The following is a 26410-nucleotide window of genomic DNA, read 5'->3' as shown; positions in this document are numbered from 1 at the left end:
CTCTAGTTCCTATCTCCTCACGCCTTATATGCCTTTCTCTGCCCAGCCATTTCACTTCCTATCTCAGCCTTCCCAACGCTGGGATTAATGGTGTGTATGCTTCCAGAATACTGAGGTTAGAAGTGTGTGCCACCACTGCCTGGCTCTGTTTCTCTCCTAGACTGGATCAATCTCATGTAGCCCAGTGTGGCCTTGAACTCACAGAAATCCAGACAGATCTCTGCCTCCTAAGTGCTAGGATTAAAGGTGTGTGCCACCACTGCCTGACCTCTGTGTTTAATCCAGTGGCTTGTTCTGTTCTCTGATCTTCAGGCATTCAGTCTGAGGATTCCTGGAGACAGGATCAGCCGAGGAGCTGGAGAGGTGAGAAGGGACCATGGTTTGTTTCCTCTGATCTTTGAGCATTTACCCCAATATCTGGCTCTGGGTTTTTATTATAAGACCATTTAGGATTTGTGCAATACCAGGGCCTTGTAAACGCTGGGTAAGCACTCTTCCACTGAGCTACAATTTAATTTACTACATTAAAAAAAAAAATGAGCTGGACATGGTGGCACACGTCTTTAATCCCAGCACTTGGGAAGCAGAAGCAGGAGGATCTCTGTGAGTTTGAGGCCAGCCTGGTCTACATAGTAAGTTCCAGGCCAACCAGAGCTCTATAGTGAGACCTTACTCTGCTCTACAGAGATGTCTAGGTCTTTATATAAACATGGTTTCTATGCTTCAATAATTAGCTACAATATTAGTAACTTCAAGAAGGAAATGTATTCTAGCAAACACTTTTCAAAGATAGGGCTTGGCAAAAAATAAATAAGTCAATGATCTAAGAAATCTTAATTGTTTCCTTAATTAAGTCAGTATTCAATGACCCATTCATCAAAGTCTTTGTGCTAATGCTCAATTTAAAGGCAGTTTCTCAACCTGTTCTCCCAGCCTCCTTGCAGAGATGAAATCATTCTCCATTCCTGATTTTTCTGTAACTCCTCTTCTCAGTAAATACTTTATATTCTGTTGCCTGGAAATTTCTTTATCCATACTACTCATAGCCTTGTTGAAAGTATTCTACTGTCTATAATTCACACAAATCCATACAAGTAACTTCCCTGCTTAAATCCTTCCACCGTTACCGTCACTTGCAATACAATGATCACAGCCCACATCGCCCTCCACCACCTCACCTTTGTCTACCCCTCCAAAGTGATCTGCCATAGACCTTGCTGCCCCATAACATTTAGCTTAAACTCTTAGAATGTGTCCTGCTCTTGAGGTACGGTTCCCTGGGCTGTTCATCCACTCTTAAGCCAACAGATCCCTGTGTCCCCTCAGTGCTCAGCCTATGAATCACTTCCTTTGTGAGTTCTTTTAGGTAGCATCACCCCTCCTCCATAATTCTGTTGTGGCAACTTCCATCCCCTGGCCTTTTTCCTCTGATCTCCAGGCAAGCTTTATTTATGAAAGCCAAGATAAAATATTACCACATTTGAGCACAAATAAAATATCACCACATTGATCCTCTACTCAGTGGGAAATGAAGGGAATGGTGCCGTCAGGCCTCATCTCTGAGTCTATCTGGCAGAAAGAATTCTTTCCTGGGGTCTGATGGTGTCTGTGGTGCACTCTGGAAGCTGTGCCAGAATCAGTCTGTCCACTTGACATCTTACCGGTTTGAGGTCACTGCTTTTCTAAGCTTCTTTGACAACTTAAAAAGAGCATGCCTGAGAACAACATGGAAGATACTCCTGGAGAGGAACTTACCCCTAGAGCAACTCAGTGCTGTGTCTCTGTGCTAAGGCTTGTCTTGAGCTGATAACTGCCTGTGGCCCATACAGGTAGTGCTGAAGGTGAGCAAGATGTGCAGGTGTACAAGAAGAAAGTTAAGAACAACTCTTGGGTTGTGTGAGAGGATTATTCTGCCTCCTTGGCTCCCCAGACTGGGAGATTCAGGACTGGTAATAGCTAATATCTATTCTCCATAACTTAAATTTTTTTGTTTGAAAAACATCTCCCCACCAGAAAAGCTGGAAAGATGGCCCTGCAGATAAAGGTATAAACTCCTTTCTCAGACGACCTCAGTTTGGTTACAGCATTCACATGGGAAAGAAGCTCACAGCCACCAATAACTCCAGCTCCAGGGGATCCAGCACCCTCTTCTGGCCTCCAGAAGCAACTGCCTTTCACATGCACATACTCCACACAGTGTCTGTCTGTCTGTCTGTCTGTCTGTCTGTCTCTCTCTCTCTCTCTCTCTCTCTCACACACACACACACACACACACACACACACACTTTTAAAAAGTAAGCAATTTGGCTTCAAATGCTACATATTTCTTAGTTTAAAAATCTTCAAACACTTTTGCCTGAATAACTGGGTTTTTTATTAGCTTTTGTTTGTTTGTTTGTTTTTTGAAACAGGGTTTCTCTGTGTAGCTTTGAAGCCCTCCTGGAACTCACTCTGTAGACCAGGCTGACCTCGAACTTGGAGAGATTCACCTGCCTCTGCCTCCCAAGTGCTGGGATTAAAGGCGTGTGCCACCACCGCCCGGCCACACCTGCCTTTTTAGTTAGCTTTTGAAGCTTCTCCACTTGTGTGATTGCTGATGGTTAATATTGACTGTCAACTTGACAGGGTCTAGAATTCTAGAATCACCAAAGAGAATGTCTGTGAGGGAAATTTTAAATTACATCATTGAAGTGGGAAGGTAGGCCCTAATATGGATGGTACCATTCCATGGCATGGGGTTCTAACCAAATACGAGGAAGAATCAAGCTGAGTGCCAGCATTGGTTTCATCCGGGGATACAGTGTGCCCAGTTGCCTCATGCCCTGGCCACCATGCTTGCCTTTCCATGCTTCCGTTGTTGGCAGGTATGTTTGCCACAGAAAAGAGAAAAGAAACTAATACCGTAAATTCACAGAGAAGCCCAGTGTCTTCCTGCTTCCAGCAAAAATGGTTCTCCAGTTGACAAGGGTCAGTAGTGCTCGGGTCCAAAAGAGTCAACGAGTTCAGAAAAGACTTCAGTAAATGGCCGTATACATATGGCTCTATGATCAGAGACAGAACGGTAAAGCCAATTCAAGCTGCACGGACAGATGGAGCTACAGGTTGCTTCTGCGGGCCATATGAAGAACTATCAGGATTCACTCAGACTTGAGCCTCACATACTGGTTGTATACTCTTAGGTATTTCACTTTGCTATGCCTCAGTTTCCCCCTTTATAAAGTGGAATTAGTAAAAACCTCCCTTGGAAATAATGCTTACAGAATAAAATGCTTACAGAATGCTTTTAACACACTTGGCTCCTAAGATAAGGTGGTGACAATTTAGGTTTTCTGGGATGAGTGACATGATGGACTTTGTTTCACCCACATGCCCCCGGTGACTGCTCGAGGAGAATATGTAAAAGGCCTGCTTTCTTGACTTAAAGCAAGACAACCAAAGGGCCCCCCAGGGCCAGGGCCAGGTCGGCGGAAGGGTTACACAGCAGCTAGCATTTCCCTCTGGTGTCCCTTGGTGTCCTTTCTGTTCCTTCCATGGACACTGGTGCCAAGAATACTTCTCTCCTGCTAACCCCTGTCTCAGTCTCTTTCCGAAGCAACCTGACCTGTGACGGCTAATGGTGCTGGGTTGTCACTGATCTCCTGTTGATCTGAGATGGTATGGCACTCAGACCCTGTGTACCTTGGCCAGGTGTCAAGAATATGCTTGAGAAAGTTGGATAAAACATCAGATAAAGGAGAAGTCCCAAGATACATGTGCAACTTGCCTATTAAGAGGTATTGGACAGATGGCGTGCGCCTTTGATCCAGCACTTGGGAGGCAGAGGCAGACAGATCTCTGTGAGTTCAAGGCCAGCCTGGTCTACAGAGTGAGTTCTAGGACAGCCAGGGTGGTTACATGGAGAAGCCCTGTTTCAAAAAACCAAAAAGAAAAAAAAAATGACATTTGACTATTTCCAGGAGCATCCTAACACCAGTCCACACGAGCCTGGGAGCACTGAAGTGGTTTTCCTGTTCCTCTGAAATAGCTTGGCTATAAAGTTTACATCAATATCATTAAGCAAATGTAGTCATTAGTCTTTTCCAATATTGAGCTTTTAATAACCTCTCAATGGCAAGGGCCCAGCTAGAGGCCTTTCTGGAAGCAGAACTGTTCTCCTTGCCTGTGTCTGGGCATTGGTGGTGTTAGGGGGTGGGCTTTGAGGTTTCAAAAACCCCACCCCCCCACCCCACCCTCTCTCTGCCTGGGGATCAGGATGTAAAGCTCTCAGTGCCCTGTTTGCTCTGCTTGCTTCCTGGCATGATAATAATGGATTAACCCTCTAAAACTATAAGCAAGCCCCCAATTAAATGCATTCTTTTATAAGAGTTGCCTTGGCCCTGGTGTCTTGGCACAACAGTAGAACAGTGACCGAGACACTGTGTTCATGTCAAGTTAAGTCAGACTTGGATTTGTACAGGGATAGCATCTCCCAAAACAGCCTTACCCCGGCTTGCCCTTTCTCTGTCCTTTCCTGTACTGAGTTTACCAGGTAATAGAGTTGAAGACCCAGGAGAAGTAGCTCGTCTAGAAAGATCAGCTATTGCCAATTAGCCTGGCCCGGTTCACTTATTAACTAATCAAAAGAATACTTCCGGAAGATCATGGACAAGGGCCTAGACTGTGACCTGTGCTGGCGGCACTCACTGGATGCCAGACTTCATGTCTCTCGGAGAAAGGTGAACACGAACACAACGAGGCCAGCAGCAGGACAGTGGTACAGCGAGTGCCATGAAACCAAAGAGAAATTCCCTTCCCCAAGCCACTTTTGCCTGTATGGAAACCCTGGATCCGTGTAACCTTGTGGTCACTTCAGAGCTTTGCTTGGGGAAGCCCTCAGAACCCAACAGTTGGGTGTTTTTCCTAATGGCTTCCAACCACTTTGTGGCCTTGAAATAACGTAATGTTCAATTGACAACACGCGGTGACAGAGACCTTCAGCAGTGACATCTCAACCAGGGTGGCTAGGCAGGCCTGAGCAGACCTGGGCCACGGAGTTTGTAAACTTGCTGGGCAGATGCACAGGTGTGACATGAATGTGCCAGGGACCTTGCTGGGCAGGGGACCATGCACTCACCCCACTGCCCAGACCTAGCAAGAGGAACAGCCACACGTTTGCAGAACCGGGATCCTCTACCTACCCTCTGCATCCCACTATGAAGGCTGGGCCATGGGTACACCTGGAGCCCCGAAGACGGAGGCATTCTGCCCCCTCCTCTAGTGCATGTTAGGAGATACATTTCCAGGCCCAAGAATTGTTTCTAGACCGAGAGACACCTCTTGTGCCTCGCACTGGATCCATCTGTCTCACTGAAATGAGCGTCCCTTGTAGGACAGGAGCTGCACAAGACAGTGCTCCCTGCCTTAGGTCTGCCTACCTGAGAGGCAGGTTCTAGAATTGAGTAAGTTTTCATTGTTCTTTCTGTTTTCTTTGAGCAATGGCCCTGAGGTTTTGTTTTTTGTTTCCAATTACATAACCTAGTAATAAATATCTTAAACATCTACATTGTTAAAGGCACTATATCACCCTTTAAAAAAAAATTAAGCCAGGCAGCGGCGGTATATGCCTTTAATCCCAGCACTCAAGAGGCAGAGCCAGGAGGATCTCTGTGAGTTCGAGGCCAGCCTGGTCTACAGAGTGAGATCCTGGACAGGCACCAAAAACTACACGGAGAAACCCTGTCTTGGGGAAAAAAAAAAAATTCAAGCATGGTATCTCATGCCTGGAGCTGGAGGTAGGAGGATCAGGAGTTTGAGTCCAGCCTCTGCTACAAAGGGGATTTGAGACCAGCCTGGGCTATGTAAGACCCTATATCCAAAACAATTAATTAATTAAAATTAATTTTAAAACAAACTTTTTGAAGTCCTGTCTTAGGAGATGAACATAGAATATGATAACTGGCATCGCCTAGGCTTTGGGCATGTTTGTGGATCCTCTCCAAGGAACCAGGTGGGGAAAGGAAAGGCTGGACATGATGCTAAGACATCAGTGTAACTGTGAAGCCTTGAGGAGTCCATCTCCATCCTCACCTAGAAACCAGAGTCCAAAGACCAGGACAAGGGTTCTGGAACAGACACCCTGCTACAGCAGAACTGGGTGAGAGGCAAGCCAGTCTTGTGCCTTGGGTTTGACGATACCTGTAGCCTGTGCTCTGACGGCCAGGGTCATAGCAAAAGTGTAATGAGTCAAACGGGGTTTTCACGCTCTGCGTGCACATCCTCCGCACCCACATGCGTGCCAGTGACCTAAGCCAGTTCTCTGACCTGAGCAACGATTGCCAACAGGGCTTCTGCGGCATGAACCTGGCATATGAACCTACCCAGATGAGTGTGCCGTGGTGAAAATCAACCCCAGCCCTTGACATTTTCATACAGAATGGTGATTGTGGAGGCAAAGGGGCTTCTGTGTTTATGAAGGATAGGTGAGAACAATGTCTAAAGGAACACCAGTCTTCTCTTCCTCTGAAGTCCTGATTTCCCTCCACACTAGACTTTCCATTCTGCCAGGAGCCACATGGACCCCATGGCAGCCTATGTAAGACAGTAGGTCCAGCAGATGGTCCTCACTGGTTCTCCCCTGGCTTCCTGGTGAACCAGCTGCTTATCTAGCGGCAGCCTCCGAAGTTTCTGGACAGATTTTGATGGTTAATAGCAAAGCAGAAAAAGTGAGCTCCTGGGTCCAGAGCTCAGCAAGAGTTCCCTGCTTCAAAGAAAATGAACAAGAGTATATGCCAAGGTTAGGATGTCCGTGGCCCTGCTATCGGCATGTTCGGCCCTCAAACTCGCTTTGCCTTAGAGAGCTGGGCTGAGCGCAGTGTGGAACTACAGGGCAGAAAGCAGAAAAGGCCCCAGGAATTGCCCCACTTTCTGCTCCACTGATTTGAGCCTGACCCTGAGAAGGTGAGCTGATGTGTTGGCTCCTCTGTGGCAATACCAACCTTTCACACAGTGTCCGGGCCCCACCCCCAGACACGCAGGCCCTGACACTGACCAAGAATCCTCAATTGCAGAAAATTTCAATGTAAGCTGGAATGGTGGCCGGAAGCCGTCCCATCCCTGGTGCTGTCCTTCCCCAGCCAGGCCTTGTCCAGCTCTTCTTTTCCAGGAAGTCCCGTAGTCTGCGTGTGGCGTTTCCCATGCCTGGACTCTGGTACTTTGGAATCACAGGGCCCTCTTCTATAAACCCTCTATCTTGCCCCGCCTCCTCCCTCCATCTTGCCCCGCCTCCTCCCTCCATCTTGCCCCGCCTCCTCCCTCCATCTTACCCCGCCTCTTCCCTGTACCACCCCTCTGTAAGGTCCCATAAAGGTTCTCATTTAACCCCATGTGGCCCAGAATGGAGAAAGTCATGGTTATTCATCCTCATGAAGCCTCGTTTAGTTTGGACTTCAAATCTCCGTGCCGCTGAGCTTGGCAGGATTGAGCAAGGTTAATGATGGGGTTTTCTGCATGCTGCTCCCCCACCAGGGTGCACCATGCCTGATTCCATCCGGGATGGGTTCAAATGAAGTGCTCTCTCGCCCAAGGCTGTTTATTATGAGGCAGAAAATGCAATTAACCTTAAGTGGTTTGGGTCACTGGCCCAAGCTTGCTTTCTCCTCGCTACCTCTGTCCCCTTGCCAAAGAATAGTCAAAACAGAGACCCAGAATCCGGCATGGCACGGAGCAAAAACATAAATGTTCCCATCGTTCTGTGCACCACGCAGAGAGAATGAATGCCTTCACTTACATGCACTGTTATTTTCAATATGTATGTACTGTTAGATTCATTTTAAATGAGTGTTTAGTAAGTTACTATGACCCAGTAACGTCTGTGGTAAGAGAACAGCCTCCAAGTTTGGGGGGGTGGGATAGGGGCTTGGGTGCTCTGCCTCTGCTTCCTTGTCCTGAAGATAAACAGGCGCAGGCTGGGAGCTGTGACTAAATGATAACCACCTAGAGCACACTGCCTGTTTCTCCAGGGTAACCAGTGACACAGCGTTGGTCTCACACTTTCCCCAGGTTTCTGTGTGGTTGGAAATTAGCTTCAGCCTTTAAAACTCACGCTAGCTGTTCACAAGGCAGTGACTACCATGGTGTGAATAGTGTTTGTAGAGGAAACCCCACCACCACCCCGCCAGTGTCTTGTCCTCTTCTGTTCCACTGCTCTGAGGGAAGCGCTCGCTGGCTCGCTCACATAGGGCACGCTGCAGACTGAGTTGAACACATTTTCTCCCCTCCCAGAGGACTCTAATTAGGAGTGTAAGCTCATATTCTGCAGCAGCAATAAGGAAAGAGTGGACAGACCCCGCCCCAAGAGACCATTGCTGCTGGGGGAGTTCTTCTAAAGACTTGGCTTGGGACCCACCAGCCAGCAGTCTCAGGACGACTCTATCCCGTTTCTGCGGGAGAGCAGAGAGTGCAGGATTGGGTGCTGCTTCAGGAATGTGTTGTAAGAGGGAGGGGGCACTGGCCAGCAGAAGGGGAGGGAGGGCACCTTCACATGGCTTCCTCCTTTAATTTGGCCATGCGGCTCTCGTCTTTCGGCCTCTGCAAGAACAAACTCCTTAAGATACTTGCTGAGCCGGGCGTTGGTGGCGCACGCCTTTAATCCCAGCACTCGGGAGGCAGAGCCAGGCGGATCTCTGTGAGTTCGAGGCCAGAGAAACCCTGTCTCGAAAAAAAAAAAAAGATACTTGCTGAAAGACTTCCCTAGCATCCTGCCCGAGTTCTTCCATAGTATAGGGTAAGCCGGCAGAGGAGAGGAGGTGAAGAATGAAACTTTCGTGAAAATCTTCATGATATACCTGTTGCTGGAGGAGGGCCAGGCCCTTCCGTGATTGCCCGTGGACCTGGCCATTTCACCGGGTAAGGTCTTTGGCTCTTAGAAGACATTGACAATTGGCTGCAAAGTTCCACATAAGCTTACCAAAGGGCATCTGAGCTGAGCTGCAGGGCAACTTGGGACAGCTGCAGAGACAGGGCTTGCAGGGCTCCAGGTGTCGAATGGTCCCCTGCAAATCGCTCTCCTCCTGGCTCAGGAAGGGTACCCAGGCAGGTCCGGGAAGTAGAAGGTCTGTTGTATTTTATGTAACTTTTCAGCCAACCTACCTTCTCCCTATTGAGTAGTTTATTCAACAGATACTGTGAAGTCCTGCCCGTCTTGGGTAAGACATTGTGCTAAGTTCTGGGGAAGGCTGCTCAAAAGAAGCAGAGGAGAGAGAAACAGGGGAGAAGCCAGCAAGATGCAGAACTGGGGCAGCCAGCTGGTCTGTAGACCTTTGCAAGAGGAGCTCCAGGAATTGTGTTCCGGGCAGGAATGCAGAGACACAGAAGCAGAAGAGCATTAGCATGTTCAGGAGCAGAAAGGCTGTTGCCGGAGTGGAGGACAGAGAGTGATGTGGGATATGTTCAGAGAGAGGCAAGAGCTGGGCTCTGTAGGGCGTTACAGACCCTGACCAGTCTTAGGACTTTATTCTGAGAGTGCGGGAAGACACTGACTGTGTTAAGCAGACGTGAGTAGTGTAATTAAAGATCGCTGCCACATTGCTTGTAATAGATTAGGAACCGTTGTTTCCACGAGTGTGGACCTGGGTAAATAACATTAGGTTCATTGGACTGTATACAGTGGTTTAAAACTCTGAGACATAGCCATGTACACTACTATAGAAGGATTTGCAAAAGAGCTCCAGTAGAAGACAAAACAAAACAAACAAAAGCAAGAAGCAGTGTGTATAATTGTGGAGGTTTAGAATGAAGCTCGGGGGAAGAGCACTTGTGAGCCCCTGGACCCCAGTTCTGAGGGGAAATGTGTTATGTATTTTAAGGGCTAGCAAGATGGCTCAACAGATAAGAGGGTCTGCCACCAAACCTGATTGGATAATCCGAGTTTCAGTCCTCGGGTTTATGTGATGGGAAGAGAGAACTGACTCCTGAAGGTTGTCTTCTGACCTCCACACATTCACCACGGTATGCACATAGACAGACAGACAGACACACACACACACACTATAAATATATATGTATGTATATATATATATTAAATACATATTTTTAGTTTTTTAATTTTTTTAAAAGGTGACATCCATGCGTATAGATGGACCGATATATAGAGACTATTACTTAGCAATCTGTTTGCAGGCTGCCCCTAGGAAGACCATGGGGCCTAGGAGGGGATGGAAACTAACTTTGTAGCATAATCTTTTGTACATTTGTATAGCTTATCCTGTGCTTATCTTACTTATTCAGCAAACAAGACGTGATGTCTAAGAGAATGTCTAAGTTGTGATCACTCTGGTTGCTGGCAGAGAAGGATGAAGAGGGCGAGGGTGGGAAGAGAGTGTACTAGAAGGCGCAGGAAGTAGTCCACCTGAGAGACGGGTGTGGTTTGACCTATGGAATTGGCAATGGGGACGAAGAGCAGTGGATGAATTCGCGAGTTCTGGTATCTCTGTGGTGGGAAGCTATTGAGTTTCTCCCAGGTGCTCAAAGCCTCCAAATGCCAGAGACTGTGAAGCATCACACTGTGGAAGACAGTTATGCGTGTACACTTCCTTTATATCTAAATGCAGTTCCTAAATCATTCTTACAAGTATTAAACCAAAATCAAAAGCAAGGCATGGCAGTGCTGGAGAATCTTGCTGTCCAGCCAGTCTGGCCAAATCAATGAGCTTCAGATTCAGGGAGAGGAGCTCTAGGCTCGATGTGTGCACACATACACTCGATACACAGATGCACTCACACACACACAATACATACATGCACACATACACGCACACGATACACACATGCACACGATACACACATGCACACACACACAATTCACCCTCAAGAGTTGCACACAAATACATATGTGCACATACACATGCACATACCTCTTATAACACACACACACACACACACACACACACACACACACACACACACACACACGTCAGCCTGAAGAGTATGCATTTCTCAATGGAGCTTGCTTTCTTTGCAGAGAGATGCCAAAGGCCAGTACCTGTTTGACCTCCTTTGCCACCACCTGAACCTACTTGAGAAAGACTACTTTGGGATTCGTTTTGTGGACCCAGATAAGCAGCGGGTAAGTCAAAATTCAAAGCAGAGATGGAGCACAGGGTTAGTTACTAGGCCTGAATCTTTGGTTGTATGTGACTCATATTCAAAGTTTAGCCTCAGGAGTCAGGAACCAGCCAGACCCTGTAGTTGGTATCATCACATCAAATCATAGCACTGAGCCTGAAAGTCACTTGAACCAGAGTTCAGCTGAGGAAACCCGGCATTTCACAGATGTCAAAAAGGCAGCCTCAAGAGCTTAAGCAAATTGCCATGGATGCCTACAAGAGGTGTAGCTGGTAGGCTAGTGTTGAGGTCATGGAGCCCAGTGCACAAAGGGGCATCTCTTGCTTCCTCTCTAGGAAATGGGCTGACCTGTATTTCAGGCAATCTTGCCCTGGTTAGGTAGAGCCTTCCTGGGCAATGCCAGACTGGTCTAGGCAGGACAGAGTGAGCCAAACGGACATAAGCCCTGGAGCACCTTGCAAAGCCTCTAATCTTTTCTCTGCTCTGTGCAATGAAGACAGTCGCAGGCCGCGGGCCTTGACAAAGCCTGGTGTCTCAGACAGGAGCAAGTCCACTTCCCTTGGGCCCTTGGATCATCCCCAACATCACTTTCCCATCCCACCTTCTCCCTTCTGTGGTCTAGCCAGATATTGTGAACTCTGACAAGCCTGCCTCCCGTTTTAGACCTCAGTCCTTAAGTTCCCCTGCCTGGAGCATGCTTCTCCTTCTCCTCACTTTCCACACTCCATAGTTTTCTCCTGACTATCCCCCTTTCTTTTTTCCTTTCTTTCTTCTTCTTTTTTTTTTCATTTTGTTTTGTTTTTTTGTTTGTTTGTTTGTTTGTTTTTTCAAGACAGGGTTTCTCTGTGTAACAGTTCTGTCTATCCTGAAACTTGCTTTGTAGACCAGGCTGGCCCTGAACTCATAGCGAGCCACCTGCCTCTGCTAGGATCACAGGCATGTGCTACCACTGTCCACCCCACCCCCCCTTTCTTTTTTGAAGATGTATTTTTTATTTTATCCATGTGTATGTGTGTTCGTCTGTGTGTGTGCATGCCATGTGTACGTCCATGCCCTCAGCAGCCAGAAGAGCATGGTGGATTCCCTGGAGCTGGAGTTACAGGCAGTTGTGAGCTTCCTGACGGGGTACTAGGAACTGAACCTGGGTCCTCTACAAATGCAACAAGCACTTAACCACTGAGTCATCTCTCCAGCCCCAAAGCTGCCTTCTTGTCATGCTTACAGGCTTCCTGACCCTGTTGTATATCCCCCTCTGCCCCTCTGTTCTCTAATATCTGCCCATCATAGCACCTCCTGCACTGTGTTACGAAAGCCTTTGTTCCAAGAGGGAACATGCAGACTGCATCTCATCCATCATTGTCTCCCATGGAGCCCGTGCAGGGCCTAGAATTCAGCTGGCGTTCAATACGCATTTGCTGAAAGAATGAGTTAATGATTTGTGGTGCCTTGATGTTCACCTTCGTCCTCCCAGCCTGTAGACACCTGCATTTCTGCAGCTTCGATTCCTCATCCCTTTGCTGACCGTGAGGCTGTGTTATCTGGCATCCCTCGGAAGTGGGAAAATATGCAGGCACATGCAGGCTGTGTGCTCCTGCTTGCCCACCACCCATGCGCATCTGCCACTCTCCAAAGACACCATCACAAATCCTGCAGAGCTTCGTAAATCCCGTAGGGCCCTCCTTCTCAGGTCCAGGATTTCCTTCACAGCTCCAGATAGGACTGTCTCCGCTATTATCAGGGGCCTTGGAAGACTTATAGGGTACAGCATCCCAGCACTACCCAGAATGGCGGATGCTGGGTGGATATGCCCTTCACCGTGCGACCTCAAATGCTGCTTGTCCTTTGGTCGTCTGAGCCACTGTGTCCTCCAGGTCATGTTTAGGGTTGTGTGCTAAAGATAGGCGTTTTAGCAAAGACTCTAAGACACCTACCATGCGGGTTTCCTCTGCCTAGCCCTGCCTCCGCTCCTAATGTACGTATCCCTCCCTGCCTGCCTGGCAGGGAGGAGCAGCATCAGTGTTTGGAGATTTCCCCTCCAAGTTTGTCCCTTGCTCTGCTCTGTTGACACGCTGCGCTGCGCTTAGCTCTGACCTTAGTGTGAGGCCACAAAGTGCCTGGAGAGCAAGAAACTGTCCTTACTACTATATGTGCCCATTCTCTAGAAAGTAATGAGCCCTCCCACCCCACCCTACCCCAGTGTCTGTTTGGGCTAAGCTTTCCCTCCTTAAAAAAAAACAAGAGGGCCATATGCACCAAGATCTCTTCATCTGCCCCAGAGATAGCGATATAGAAAGTAAAAGGGCAAAATGTGTCCCGTTGATCATTTTTCAGTTAGGTCAGAATGTGCTTGAGGAGAAAAAGGATGTATGTGGAGTTGATCAAGATTAAAGGACTATGGCCGGGCGGCGGTGGCACACACCTTTAATCCCAGCACTCGGGAGGCAGAGCTAGGCAGATCTCTGTGAGTTTGAGGCCAGCCTGGTCTACAGAGTGAGTTCCAGGACAGGCACCAAAACTACATGGAGCAACCCTGTCTCGAAAAACCAAAAAAAAAAAAAAATTAAGGAGTATGAACAAGAGAAGATTGGGAAAGAAGAGCTTAGCCTTTATGAAGAGTCTGCTGTATACTAAGCTCGGCAGCAGGCTCATGGAGACGGAGCACCAAGTGTGCCTGGTGCTGAGCCAAGAGCTCCACGCATGTCCCATCATGCAGTCCTTAAGGCACGTGATGAGACTCCAGTAGATTAAGCCAGGTTATCCAACCAAAGTAAGTGGCGAGGCCAGTCCGGAGCCAGGGCAGTCTGGTTCTGTAGCCTGTGTGGTTTCTGAGGCTGCATGCTGAAGTCACATGGTAGCCCAAAAGTGAGGTGACTCTCCTCAGAAAAGGAGCGTGGAGTACAGAGGCCCGTGAGAGTCCTGGAGAAGTCTTAAATGCCTTCTTCAATGTGATGATGCTATTCTAAACCCACTAATTCATGGTAGAGGTACAGGAAGTGAATTCCCCACTCCCAAGGGTGCTCACTGAGTGTCCTGGGGCTCCTTCCTCCCCACACTTCTCTTCAGCTGCCTCCGGCGTGCCCTGCCGTTCCACTCAGCCTGAGCCTCTGCCCTTCTTCCACCTCTGTTTGCGCCCTTTCAAGCCTCAGAGTGTGAAGATGGTTCCCCTCTGACTTGATCCCCTCTGAATCTTGCCTCTGTCCCTGATCTCACCTCATGTTATCCGTGTGCGTTAGTTCTGGGACTCAGTCTACAAGAGGCTGTCACCACATTGCTGGGACAATCTCAAGCTTTCTCCCCTAAAATCCCTCAGACAAGCTGTGACAGCTTGTCCAACTCTTCCTAAGGTTCCCCAACTCCAGTCCTCTCCTGAGCCCCTCACTGCAGTCCAAACGAAAACGGTCTCTTGCCAAGGCCAAGGGAAGGCACCTTTTCTGTAACTCAGCTCATCTTCCCTTTGCAGACCGCATGTCTCGATCAGTCCCTATCATTTCTGTCTTCTTTTTCCGACCTGTCAATCTAGGCTTCCGTTTGCTGCCTCCCCGACATCCGCTGTGTTCTCACTATTTGGGCCTGTTACGCTCTGAACCGGACAGGCCTCCTGCACCTTCCCAGGCAAGGCTGCAGCTCCCATGGCTCCCCTGCGAAGCAGAGCTGCGGTGGGCCGTGTAATGTGAGAAGGGCCTCTTAACCACGCTGAGTGGCTTTAATAAGTTGCCAGCCTCGTGGGAGCCCAGATCAGAGGAAGCAAGAGAGCAGAATGTCAGCCCAGATTATCCATGTGGAGCTGACAGAGCTGGCTCTTAGTGAGTCCATTAACTACATGACCCACAGCCCAGCCCAGAAGGCGAGAGCTGGGAGCCGAGGGAAGCCAGGAGGCTGTCTGCATGGCCTGGCTACTTTCCTGCAGAAGGAGGTCTCTGCCAAGACTAAGCAGAAGTAGCCAGAAAAGAGAGCACTGAGGAACCCATCCCTTTGCCCATTCCATAACTACAAGTTGCCCATGTACTAGGCCCTGGCAATTATTTGGTAAACAAGTCAGTTCCTGTCCTCAGCGAAGTTACAGCTAGCATCTTTAAGCTACCTCCAAAGCAGTCAACCCCCAAATAATAGCAGTTTTAGCTGTCTACCATTCGGCAAGTTACTTGCTTAATGCAAAAGCAACAAGCATCAGCAATGAATTTTATAAAGTACCCACAGAGATTTGAGAAACGATGTATGATGAGCTAAGCTGGGAAGAGATGCTCAGCCGTTAGGAGCACTTCCTGCTCTCCAGACAACCCAAGTTCTATTCTCAGCACCCACATTGGGCAGCTGACAACCACCATTAACTCTAGCTTTCAGCTTCCTGACACTCTCTTCTGGCCTCTGTGGACACATGCACTCACATGGCACACGCACGCATGCACGCACGCACGCACGCACGCACCAAATAAATAAATATCTTTAAAAGAGAGAGGGAGAGAGATTAGAATAATCTCATTGCTGCCTTCCCCCAAGCTTAAGAGGCATGAGGGAGAATAAGAAATGTAGGGTTACTGTATTCTAGCTATAAAACACCATGGGAGACAGTATACTATTCTACACATTGATTGCAGATGACGATCACAGGAAACTAAGACTTTAAATATCCTCGTGTGCCAGGAAAGCCTGAGTAACACAAGGATTGCCTACCTGTGTTACTCAGAAAAAAATGGACGTACACACCAGCCATCTCTAGTTCCTCCTCACTCTGAAATCTCTTCTTGTCAGTACTTTTTAGAGTCGCCACCAACACCCTCCACCCAACTCCTCAGCCAAAAGAAGTGGTATTTACTACAATGCACACCAAACATTAAGCCGGCAGCTCCCACTCAAGCCAAGCCCACTATACAGACATGCGTGGTTATCTGTGCCTGTGGGCCTGCCGGGAACAGGGCTCGAAGCTGGGGCATCCTGCTTTGGGGGTGGGGGGGTTGTCACCAGGAACCCTGGGAATGGCACCTGAAGCAGGGACGGTTTCCCCTTTCACAGCTGGCCCATCATTGGTGCTTATTTCAGAACACGACTTTCCTCTCCAAACTTCTATTCATACCTAAGCTTTGGGGCTGCTTTTACCCCGGGCAGACTGCATTCCGTCTCGCCATTTCCGTTGGCTAAAACAGTTTTCCCGTGACGTCACTTCTCACGAGGATTGTCCTGTCTTGTGCTCTCTGTTTTCAGCACTGGTTGGAGTTTACAAAGTCCGTGGTGAAGCAGCTGAGATGTGAGTATTCATAAAGAATCCAAGCTTTGCCACTGGGGGGACGGGAGGAGACACCCAGGGTAGTAAGATTTGGTCTACGTGTGTAATTTTCCACTACTATAGTATATAATGGCCCTATCCACAAAAGGTTTTTTTTTTAGTTTATCTTACATGTATGTATGTATGTATGTATGTATGTATGTATGTGCACCATGTGTGTGCCTGATACCCTGATACCCTGGAGGCTAGAAGAGGACATCTGGAGTTACAGATGGTTGCAAGCTACCATGTGGGTGCTGGGAATTGAACTTGGGTCCTCAGCTAGCACTCCCAATGATGAGCCTTATGTCTAGCCCCACAAAGGGATTTTTTTTCCTTATGGTTCAGGGGCCTGTGCATGCCAGGAGGGGAACCCGATCGTCTCCTGGAGAGGGCCTCTCCTAACAGGCTCCTTTTCCTGCAGCCCAGCCTCCGTTCACCATGTGCTTCCGTGTGAAGTTCTACCCTGCAGACCCTGCTGCCCTGAAAGAAGAAATAACCAGGTAAGACTGACACGCGACTCCCGGCCACTGTGGCCTGTGGGGAGGGTGGGAACTTTGGAAGTGCCCGGCTCTCTTTGGAGGAACGCTTCCTAGATAGAACCTGTTCTGTGTTTTCTGGCCTCCCACTTTCTTTGTTCCTGGTCTCTGGAGGTGGAGCAGCTGGAACTTTCCTCTTTTGAGTCTCCAATTGCTCTCTCTACAAGGGCTCTGGGGTCACTGATTGCTGAACCGCCCGCAGGTTTTTCTCTTGCCTATAAGGTGGCTCTGTTGATGGCTTTGGAGACACAGCTGCTTGATTTCAGGCTTGGAAATAGACTCCAGTGGCCCAAAGGATATACTTGGGAAATACCAAGGTGTGATATGGGAAGGCAGGGTGGAAAACATGGAAATTCTAGATCAAACGAGTAGATCCCAGCATGCTGTTTGAGCAGGTGCGTGAAGCTCTCTTCATTGTGGGAAGCATGTTCTGGGGTAGGCATGCCATGAGCCCTGTCTCTTCCACTGGAGAAAGAGAAAGAGCCTCTAGCCTACAGCCACCCTGCCAGAGGGTCAGTGAACAGGATCGGCTTTGTACATGTAAACCAGACTCATCCTAAGCCTTGCCTCTGAGATTCAGAAGTTCTGGGTTGCTGGGGTCCCTTATTTTGTCTTCAGCAAAACCCTGATGTTCACCTGTGGCAGGTGGGACCATTGGGGAAGAAATGGCACTGTTAATTCTAATCCCCTCTCCACTGCCTTGGAGAAAGCAAAGTCAGAAAAGAGGTAACTGGCCGGGCGGTGGTGGCGCACGCCTTTAATCCCAGCACTCGGGAGGCAGAGACAGGCGGATCTCTGTAAGTTCGAGGCCGGCCTGGTCTACAAAGCGAATTCCAGGAAAGGCACAAAGCTACACAGAGAAACCCTGTCTCAAAAAACCAAGAAAGAAAGAGAGAGGGGGGGGGGGGGGGGGGGAGGGAGGGAGGGAGGGAGGGAGGGAGGGGAGGGGGGGAGGGGGGGGAGGGGAGGAGAGGAGAGGAGAGGAGAGGAGAGAAGAGAGGAGAGGAGAGGAGAGGAGAGGAGAGGAGAGGAGAGGAGAGGAGAGGAGAGGAGAGGAGAGGAGAGGAGAGGAGAGGAGAGGAGAGGAGAGGAGAGGAGAGGAGAGGAGAAGAAGAGAAGAGGTAACTGCCGTCATGTAGAGGCAACTTGTCCCATATAACCTTGAGATCTGTTCTGGATCCTGAACTACTTTGTAAAAATTCCAAAGGGACAAAAGAAGAGGAAATGCAGAATCCTTTCCATTACTGTGGAAGAGCATGCTGCTGGCTTTATATTGGGTGAAAGGGATGGAGGGTTGTCTCAGAAGGGAAATCAGGAAAGGGAGAGAGGATGAGAATCAGGAAGTAGTGTAGAAAAACAACAGGAAGTATGGATTGAAAACAAGGAAGGTGGAGGAGTCAGGGAGGAGGGCAAGTGGCTTCATGTGGAGCCCAGTGTGGGTTGAGGAGAATCTTCTGGAGTCAAGACCGGGAAGGCTGCCTCCTGGACATGGATAGAGCTGTATGCACCTGCCAACTATAAAGCACAGAGGACAGCGATGCAAATGTGAGAACTGTGAGTTCTGCTCGCCTTCATGGGACTGAAAGTGACTGCCACCATCTTAATGAGCAGCCCAGTAGCTTCAGACAGGTCCATGGGGACAGGATCACTATGTTTACTAACTTGAATGGAGAGGTGTTTGTTCAAAGCACTACTGCCCCTCATGACCTGAGCCCCCTTCTCCCTGCTGAGAATGCTAGAGCAGACGCTGTCCACTCTTGTCCAGGTCAGGCCAAACCTAACACTGGTTGGTTGGTTGGTTGGTTGGTTGGTTGGTTGGTTGTTGGATAGTTGGTTGGTTGGTTTGTTGGTTGGTTGATTGGCTGGTTTGGCTTGTTTTTTGAGACGGGGTTTCTCTGTGTAGCCCTGGCTGTCCTGGACCTCACTCTGTAGACCAGGCTGGCCTCAAACTCAGAGATCTGCCTGCCTCTTTTCTGAGTGCTGGATTAAAGGTGTGCGCCACCACCGCCCAACCAAACTTAAACCTTGTTAAAGCCAGCTCCTTGCCTCTACCACCAGCACTGTCTGCTCTCCGTGTTCTTGGCCCCCCAGGAGGGCTGAGAGGAACTGGTCTAGCGATTTGGTGACTGCTTTTAGACACAGGGCTTCCACATGGTTTTTCTTGGCTATTAGGAGCTCATCATCCAATGTTTTTTATTAACATGCTGGCCCTCCTACCAAGAAGCAACATAGACCTGGTAGCACAAGTCCAGTTCATGTTACTTCCTGACTGCAGGGCTTGGTCGTACACTATTCAACCTCATTGACCTTTGGACAACTCACAGAATGAGGATAGCAATAGCTAATTCTGCAAATTATTGGGATGCTTAACCAGTTTACTAGCTTCTTTTTTGTTTGTTTTAATTAGTGTGTGTGTGTACATGAGTATATATACAAATGTGTGGGTGGGTACATGCTTGTTCACATGCAGAGGCCAGAAGAGGTCACCAGATCTTTCAGTGCTAAAGTTACAAGCATGCTGGCTTGTAATATGAGTGCTGGGATCTAAATGCCAGTTTTCATGATTGTGTAACTTGTACTCTTAACCACTGAGTCATCTCTTCAACCCTTAGCATCATCTTCTTCTCCTTCTCCTCCTTCTTCTTCCTCCTCTTCCTCTCCTTCTCCTTCTTGTCCTTCCTCCTCCTCCTTTTTGTCATCATCATAGTCATCCTCCTCCACCTTATTCTTTGTTTAAAAAACAAACATTTCAGGCCAGGTGTGGTAGCTCATGCCTATAACCCCCCGCAGTTGGGAGATGGAGGATCAGGACTCATCCTGACTCAGAAAAATTGAGGCCAGAGCTAAAGAGATCGTGCAGAGGTTAAGAGAACACATTGCCATTGCAGAGACCCGAATCTGGTTCCCAGCATCCACATTAGGTGGCTCGAAACCGTCTGTAACTTCAGGTCCTGGGGATCTGATGCCTCTGTCCTTCAGAGACACCTGGACACACATGTGCCTGCATACACACACATTCGTAGAAAGAGGGAAGGAAGGAGGGAAGGAGGAAAAGAGAGAAAATATAAAAATAAATATTTTTTAAAGAAAATTTGAGGGCTAGAGAGCTGGCTCAGTGTTAAGAGCAGCACTGGTTACTCTTCCAGAGGGCCCAGGTTCGATTCCTAGCCCCGACGTTAGTGACTTACAACTGTCTATAACTCTACCTCCAGATCTGATGCCCTGTCTGGCCTCCTTGGGTACACATCAGGCACACATCTGGTACATACAGGCGAAACACCTGTACACATAAAAATGTTTTAAATTAAAAAAGAAAAGAAAAAAGTTCAAGGCCAGTCAGGCATATCTAAGACTGTGTCTTGCATGGGGGCATAGGGGAGGTTGGAAGGATGACCTCATGGGTGGATATGATCAATATATATTGTATAAATGTATGAAACACTTAAACTTTTTATTTTCAAAAAGACCTCTGGCTCACAAAACCAAATAATTAAACTTACAAATAAAATAAGCATTTATTATCACAGATTGTGTGGATCATAAATCCAGACAAGGCTCAGTGTGGACCTAGGTGTTTTTGAGAGTGTCACCAAGCTGGCCTTGAAGTCACCGTGCTCCTACCTCCACCCCCCTAATGCTGAGATCACAGCCTGTGTGTCACCATGCCCCGTGGAGGGTCTTAAACTTCCTGGTACACTTCCAGCCCCCAGGGAGCCTTGCACTGAGCAAAGACTCGGTGTGTTTCCTGCCAAATTGATGACATGGTCCATGGCAATGTAGCATTGGGATCACGGCCAGGCCTCTCACCAAGACGGCGGCGGCGGCGGCAGACTTCAAGGACAGCGGCAAGTGTACCAGCACCTCCGCCATCTGCATGCGTCCTCACTAACCACCTCAGACAGTTTCCCCTCCATCTTTACCTTGCCAGCCTTCTTTCCCCAGAGTGCAGTTTTCTCATATTGTCAGTAGTATGAACTGTGGGGTGCCTGGCCTGATCTGAAGTTTTCATCCCTCTCTGGAACATTCTATGAAGCCTTGGAATTCGCTCCATGTTTCTCATACATATCCCTTCTGATCTCAAGAGACTGGGGACCTGCCCCAGCCTCACTCGGTGCCCATGATTCACTCCTGGCTTTGGGCCCTTCATCTCGTCATCCCACCTTGCTGCCAAGCTCATTTAGCTGTCGGTGTGTCTTTTTTTTTTTTTTTTTTTCCTGGTAATCTGGATCCTAAATTTCACTACCACCTCAGCCATTCCTATGGAGTGAAGCTGAGGAAGGGATGAGCTGGAGAGTAAAGAATTCTATTCGGGGCTGGAGAACGGCTGGATGGTTAAGAGCACTGACCACTCTTCCAAAGGACTTGGGTTCAATTCCCAGCGCCCACAGGGTGGCTCACAGCCATCTGTAACTCCAGTCCTAGAGGATCCAACACCCTCCTCTGTGGGCACTGCACATACATGGTGCACAGTGAAATGGGCAGGCAAAACATCCATACACCTAAAAGTAAATAAATACTAAAAAAAGAGAGAAAGAAACTGAGTATCAGTTTAAAAAAAAAAAAGAATTCTGCTTCACTTTAGACATTGGGTCCTTCCCACATGACAAATTTAGTTTCTAAATCCTGATTAGTTTCCTTTGTCATTTTTGTTTTTCAATAATAAATAGATTTTTTTTTTGTCCAGACTGGTGATGGGCCATGAAAATGGAGAGTTAGGCACCAGATTTAGCTTTCACCGGGGAATGCAGGTGGATGAACTCTTTGCGAGATTAAGTACCAGAAGGAAACCAACGCAGCCACACCTTACCAGGAGGCAGAGGCCTGGCACATGCCCGGGGTTGGAGGAATTCAATAGAGTGAATGAATGTGTGCATCCACACATGGAGTCCGCAGCCACCTATTCTTTCAGCGAATATTATTCGAACCTCTGATAGGCTAACACGGACTGCCAAACCTCTCTGGAGAGGGAGAGAAAGTCAGTGTTTTTGGGCTTCTGGAACCATATGGTCTCTGTCACCATACTGGGTTCTGTCGGTGCCATGCGGAAGCAACCGTAGATGATGCATGAATGAGTGAGCAAGGCCATGTCCCAGCAAAACTCGATTCCATTAGAAAGCACGGCAGTGGGCCGTGCGTGCCAACCCCTGGCTAAGGAATCAGGAAGACCTGGATTCAAATCTCACGGTATTTTTGAGCTATGGGACAGGGCTAGTGGTACCTCTCAGAACTCGGTTTCCTTGTCTGTGAAAATGGGACAGAAGCAGCAGTTACTCATGGAGTCATTGGAGGCCTGAATACACACACACACACACACACACACACACACACACACACACACACACACACACAGAAAGAGAGACATTTAGGGGCCCTTCTCTCTTCTCTGAGAGCTAAATGAATTACCACAGGGTAGAAAAGCCCTGGACCCAGAATCAGAGGCCTGACTTGTGACTGATGGGTAAACACCAGACAAGTCATGCCACAGCTCTGGATATCTGTCTCCTCAGCTAGGAGTCCAGGGAGGTTCTGTTCCTTAACTCTGGTTCTGAGGAGCACTAGCACCTGGCTGTGCTGAGCAGGCCTGGGAAGCTGATCCCTCATCTGCCACACACAGTAGCCTTGATGGCAGCTTCACACCCCCAGATAACCCCCAGAGGCCCTGCATGGTGAGAGTGCACCGGAGTCTCATAGGAGTGGGTCTAACGATGCTGTGATGGTGCGGGGTACCGTGTCGGCACCAAGTCAACCTAAACCTTTCTGGACACCGCTGTGGCCGAAAACCAAGGGGTGCCTCGTCAAGATGTTGGAGGGTCCTTTAGTGAGCTCATTTCTTCCTGCTCTCTAATGGCTCGTTTTCTTCAGGGTATAACTTGCCCATCATCCCCACCCCCCCCCCCCCCGCCCCTCCATTTGCCATGGTATTGCTTGACAGTTTTTATAGCCTTCCCCTTGAGCTCCTGACAGCTGTCATATAATCAGAAGTCAAAGGACTCCCAGCCTCAGAGAGCTGAGCACATTCCACCTCACCCTGGACATCTGCCATGGGCCCGTCTAACATGGGCCCGTCTGTAGCAATGCCTTGTAAAGCAACAGTCCTCTGTGTGAGGAAGGCTGGCAGCTTGCATACAGCGGGGATCAGACACTCCAGAGAAGCTACAAGAGCACCTCGGACATGCTTCCCTAGGGGGGTGTTCCTCAGTCTGCGGCAGAGGATCACCATTCCAATTTGTGGGTGCCATTTGAAACATCTCCTTTCATCCAGGATAGCCTGTCTCTCGGGTTTTCAGTCATAAATGAGCAGAGCCCCAAAGAAGGAATGAGAGGTGGATTTGAGCCCAGGAAGTGAGCAGTGAGTTGGGGGCAAAGGTTGTGTCTGCCTCCTGCCAAACCCTGTGGAAGGTGGGAGTTGGAACAGCAAGAGGCAGGGAAGTGTTCACTCACCTCTCCCACACACCGTGTGGCATTTCACTGTGGGAAGCAGAGTGCAGACAAGCTGGGTTTGATAGATCCATCTTAATTATTCTCTCGGTATGACGCCAGTTTTTCTCGGCGAATGTTAGGGCCAAGTGGGTTTGGTGGAGGAGAGGAAGGGCTCTTACAAGCTCCCAGGAGGAAATCCTCCCCTACGCTCTGGTTTGAGGAAGATACCACATACTGATGTGGTCACGGGGATACTTCTGCATTTCTTAGGACTCCGGCCTCTTACAGGCAAGTCATTCGAGGAGCTTGGTAAAAAGGTGCAGATTCCAAATAATGCCGATACTGCTGGTGTGGGGGCTGTATCTGCAGTAGCAAGACCCAAGGAGAGGGTCGATGGCTCCTTGACTGTTCTCCGTTCTCTACGCCCAGGACTCACTCCCTACTTCCTCCGAAAGTTGCACTGCCCACGGCTCTCTTTCTCTTTGGGCATTTTGACATGATTACCTGGACATGTAATTCAGACTGACTATAAAACAGAGGAAACCAGTTGTCCAAGGAGGCCCTACATTCTGCTGGTCGGAATTAGTGGCCTGAAGGGACTTAGGCTATAGTTCCATTACTCCTTGCTTCCCCAGGGATGCTGTAGTGACTGCCCAACAAAGTACCATCAGCCCTAACTTAAAGTAACGAGCCATCTCAGAACTTCCGTGGGCTGAGAGTCCAGGGGTGATTGAGCTGGGAGCTTCTAGCTGAGGATTAGTCATGGATTGGCTGGGACCCTATTCGTCTGAGGGTACTCTGTGACTGTTGGCAGAAAGTGTCCCTCCTCCTCCCCTTGGGCCTTTCTGTAGGTCAGTGTCAGCATCCTCAGGTAGAGTGAATGGTCCAAGAGAAGAACAGAGCGGCTGTGGTGACGCTGACGAGACATTCATTTCTGTTTGGTTTGTTACTAACAGCAACTCTAACCAGCCCTACAAGAGGTGAGAATTCAGTAGTTTCTCAAGAAATGAAGAAACTATGGCTGTATTTTTAAACCACCACAGGTGCCTCCTGGCCACAAAGCCAGGGTGGGAGAGGACCCACTCAAGGGACTGAGGCACCTCGTAGCCTTAGGCCTGCTCTTGTTGGTCAGCTTGTGAGAGCATGTCGTCTCTCAGCACTCTTGGTAAAGGCACTTCCAAAGGGAAAGCTGTCAGCTCCACCCGGCTGTGACAGGGGCCGTCCAGCTGCTTCAGAAACTACAGAGCAGCTGTAGACTCTGAGGGTCATACAGTATTAAAGAGCCAGGAGTCCCCAAGTCGTGAACTTGGATCTGCCCTTTACCATTTGGTTGTGTGTCTGTGAGAAAACCACTAAAGCCTGAGATTTATCTGGAAGGTGGAAGTAATAATAGTACCTGTTTCGAAGTGTTGTGTGAGAATTAAATGAGGTATTAGACGTGAATCATGCAGCGTCTGTCTGCTCTAGCAGACAGGCACTCGGTGCCGGGCTCCTGTTCTCGATACCTTGCCTCCACCCCACATACACATTCTGTGTTTCAAAAGACGTTAGCCTGCAGCTCCTACTTTTCCGCTCCTACATGAGTGCCACTTCTCACGTTTTAAATACTTGGAGCATGCACACGCATACACACATGCACGCACTCGCACACACACCCACACACACACAGGAGTGCATATGAGTGCAGGTATCTGCAGTATCCAGAAGAGGGTGTCACGACGTCAGGTACCCTGGAACTGGAGTTCCCAATGGGTTGTGTGAGCCACCCAACATGGGTACTGGGAACCAAACTCAGGTCCTCTGCATGAGCAAGCAGCACAGGCTCTAACCACCGAGCCATCTCTCCAGCCCCTGTCTTCTCCCTTTTTATTTGGATTTGAAGAGATCTGACTGACTTCTGCCAATCATCGACAGGGGGACCTATGCCAATGCCAAGCCTAGGCTGACCTCTTCCCCTGGCCTATTTATTCCTTCACGCACCACTGCACTCTAAGGCCAAGGCGGGCCCTATTTCCCCATCCCTGATTGTATCAGACTGGTTCCCTTCAGATCCCAGCACTTTGGTGTTGTGGTGGGGAGGTATGGGAGGGAGGTGTTTTTGCCAGGGAGTGATATGTCTATGTTGAGCTATATTGGAAACTGACAGGTTGTTTTGATCTGAACTTTAAACAATTAATGGTTCAGAGCAGAGTACCTGAGAGCCTGTGAAGAAATGGAAACATTTCTTGTTCCGTGGTATGAAAAAAAAAATGTTTTAATGTAGGAAAAAATGCCCTGACAAAGATTTTGATAGGCTTATATTACATATTTATGTCTTTAAAGCAATCAAAGCGATCTTTTCTAGTTCATTCTATGTCTCTCTGCAGGTACTTAGTGTTCCTGCAGATCAAAAGGGATCTCTACCATGGCCGTCTCCTCTGTAAAACGTCCGATGCCGCCTTGTTAGCAGCCTATATCCTTCAAGGTAATAACTTTGGACAGGATAAATTTGCTTTTCACGCTAAGTCCTGATTACATTATTCCATTTACCACAGATGACGACTTCTTAGATCGAAACAGCTTCTAACTTGAAGCAAGTTAAAGGATTTTGCCTGGGTTGTCTAGAGCCAAAAAGCTCAGAGCCCTCCTGCACCCAGGGTCTCACTGCTAGACCCCTTGAGTGGTTTCGACCTTCAGAGACTTGTCCCGTACCTTGCATGCTAATGTTTCCCAGCTGCTGAAGAGTAATTGGAATCACTTGTTCCCACCCTCTCATGCAAATCGCCATGGCATGAGGCATGATGGGATTCTGGTATCTATTTTGTAGACCTCTCAGCTGAGAGTGCTCCAGGTTGCAAGTATTCTCCAGGGAGAAGCCATTTCCTGGTGCCGATGAGGAAGAGTTGAGCCTCTGCTGATTCCCAGGCTGGCTGTGGGGATCAGTCATGAAATGTGAGGACCTGTCATGCCCTTCTCTCATGAAATGCTGAGGACACTCAAATGTCACTCCTCGGAATTGTCTTAGTCCTCAGCCTAAAACTGTCATTAACGACAGGATCATTTGGACCTAAAACCACGAAGTTTCCATTAAAAACACGAGCCCTTGATTGTG

The 26410-nt window shown here is 48.6% G+C and overlaps 1 protein-coding gene across 3 annotated transcripts in view; it reads left to right on the top strand.

Moving 5' to 3' along the window:
* Frmd5 (FERM domain containing 5) overlaps positions 1–26410 on the top strand; it is a 268059-nt gene that overhangs the window by 210835 nt on the left and 30814 nt on the right. For all 3 annotated transcript variants that reach the window (XM_028878724.2, XM_028878723.2, XM_028878722.2), the window contains exons 2-5: positions 10997–11101; positions 16300–16342; positions 16785–16863; positions 25686–25783. In XM_028878724.2, coding sequence (XP_028734557.1) covers positions 10997–11101; positions 16300–16342; positions 16785–16863; positions 25686–25783 — 325 coding nt within the window. The remainder of the gene's footprint in view (positions 1–10996; positions 11102–16299; positions 16343–16784; positions 16864–25685; positions 25784–26410) is intronic.

Source organism: Peromyscus leucopus, chromosome 4, assembly GCF_004664715.2.
Source record: "Peromyscus leucopus breed LL Stock chromosome 4, UCI_PerLeu_2.1, whole genome shotgun sequence".
Lineage (NCBI taxonomy): Eukaryota > Metazoa > Chordata > Mammalia > Rodentia > Cricetidae > Peromyscus > Peromyscus leucopus.
The sequence above is the reverse complement of the archived record's forward strand: the minus strand, read 5'-3'. Positions and strand labels throughout refer to the sequence as shown.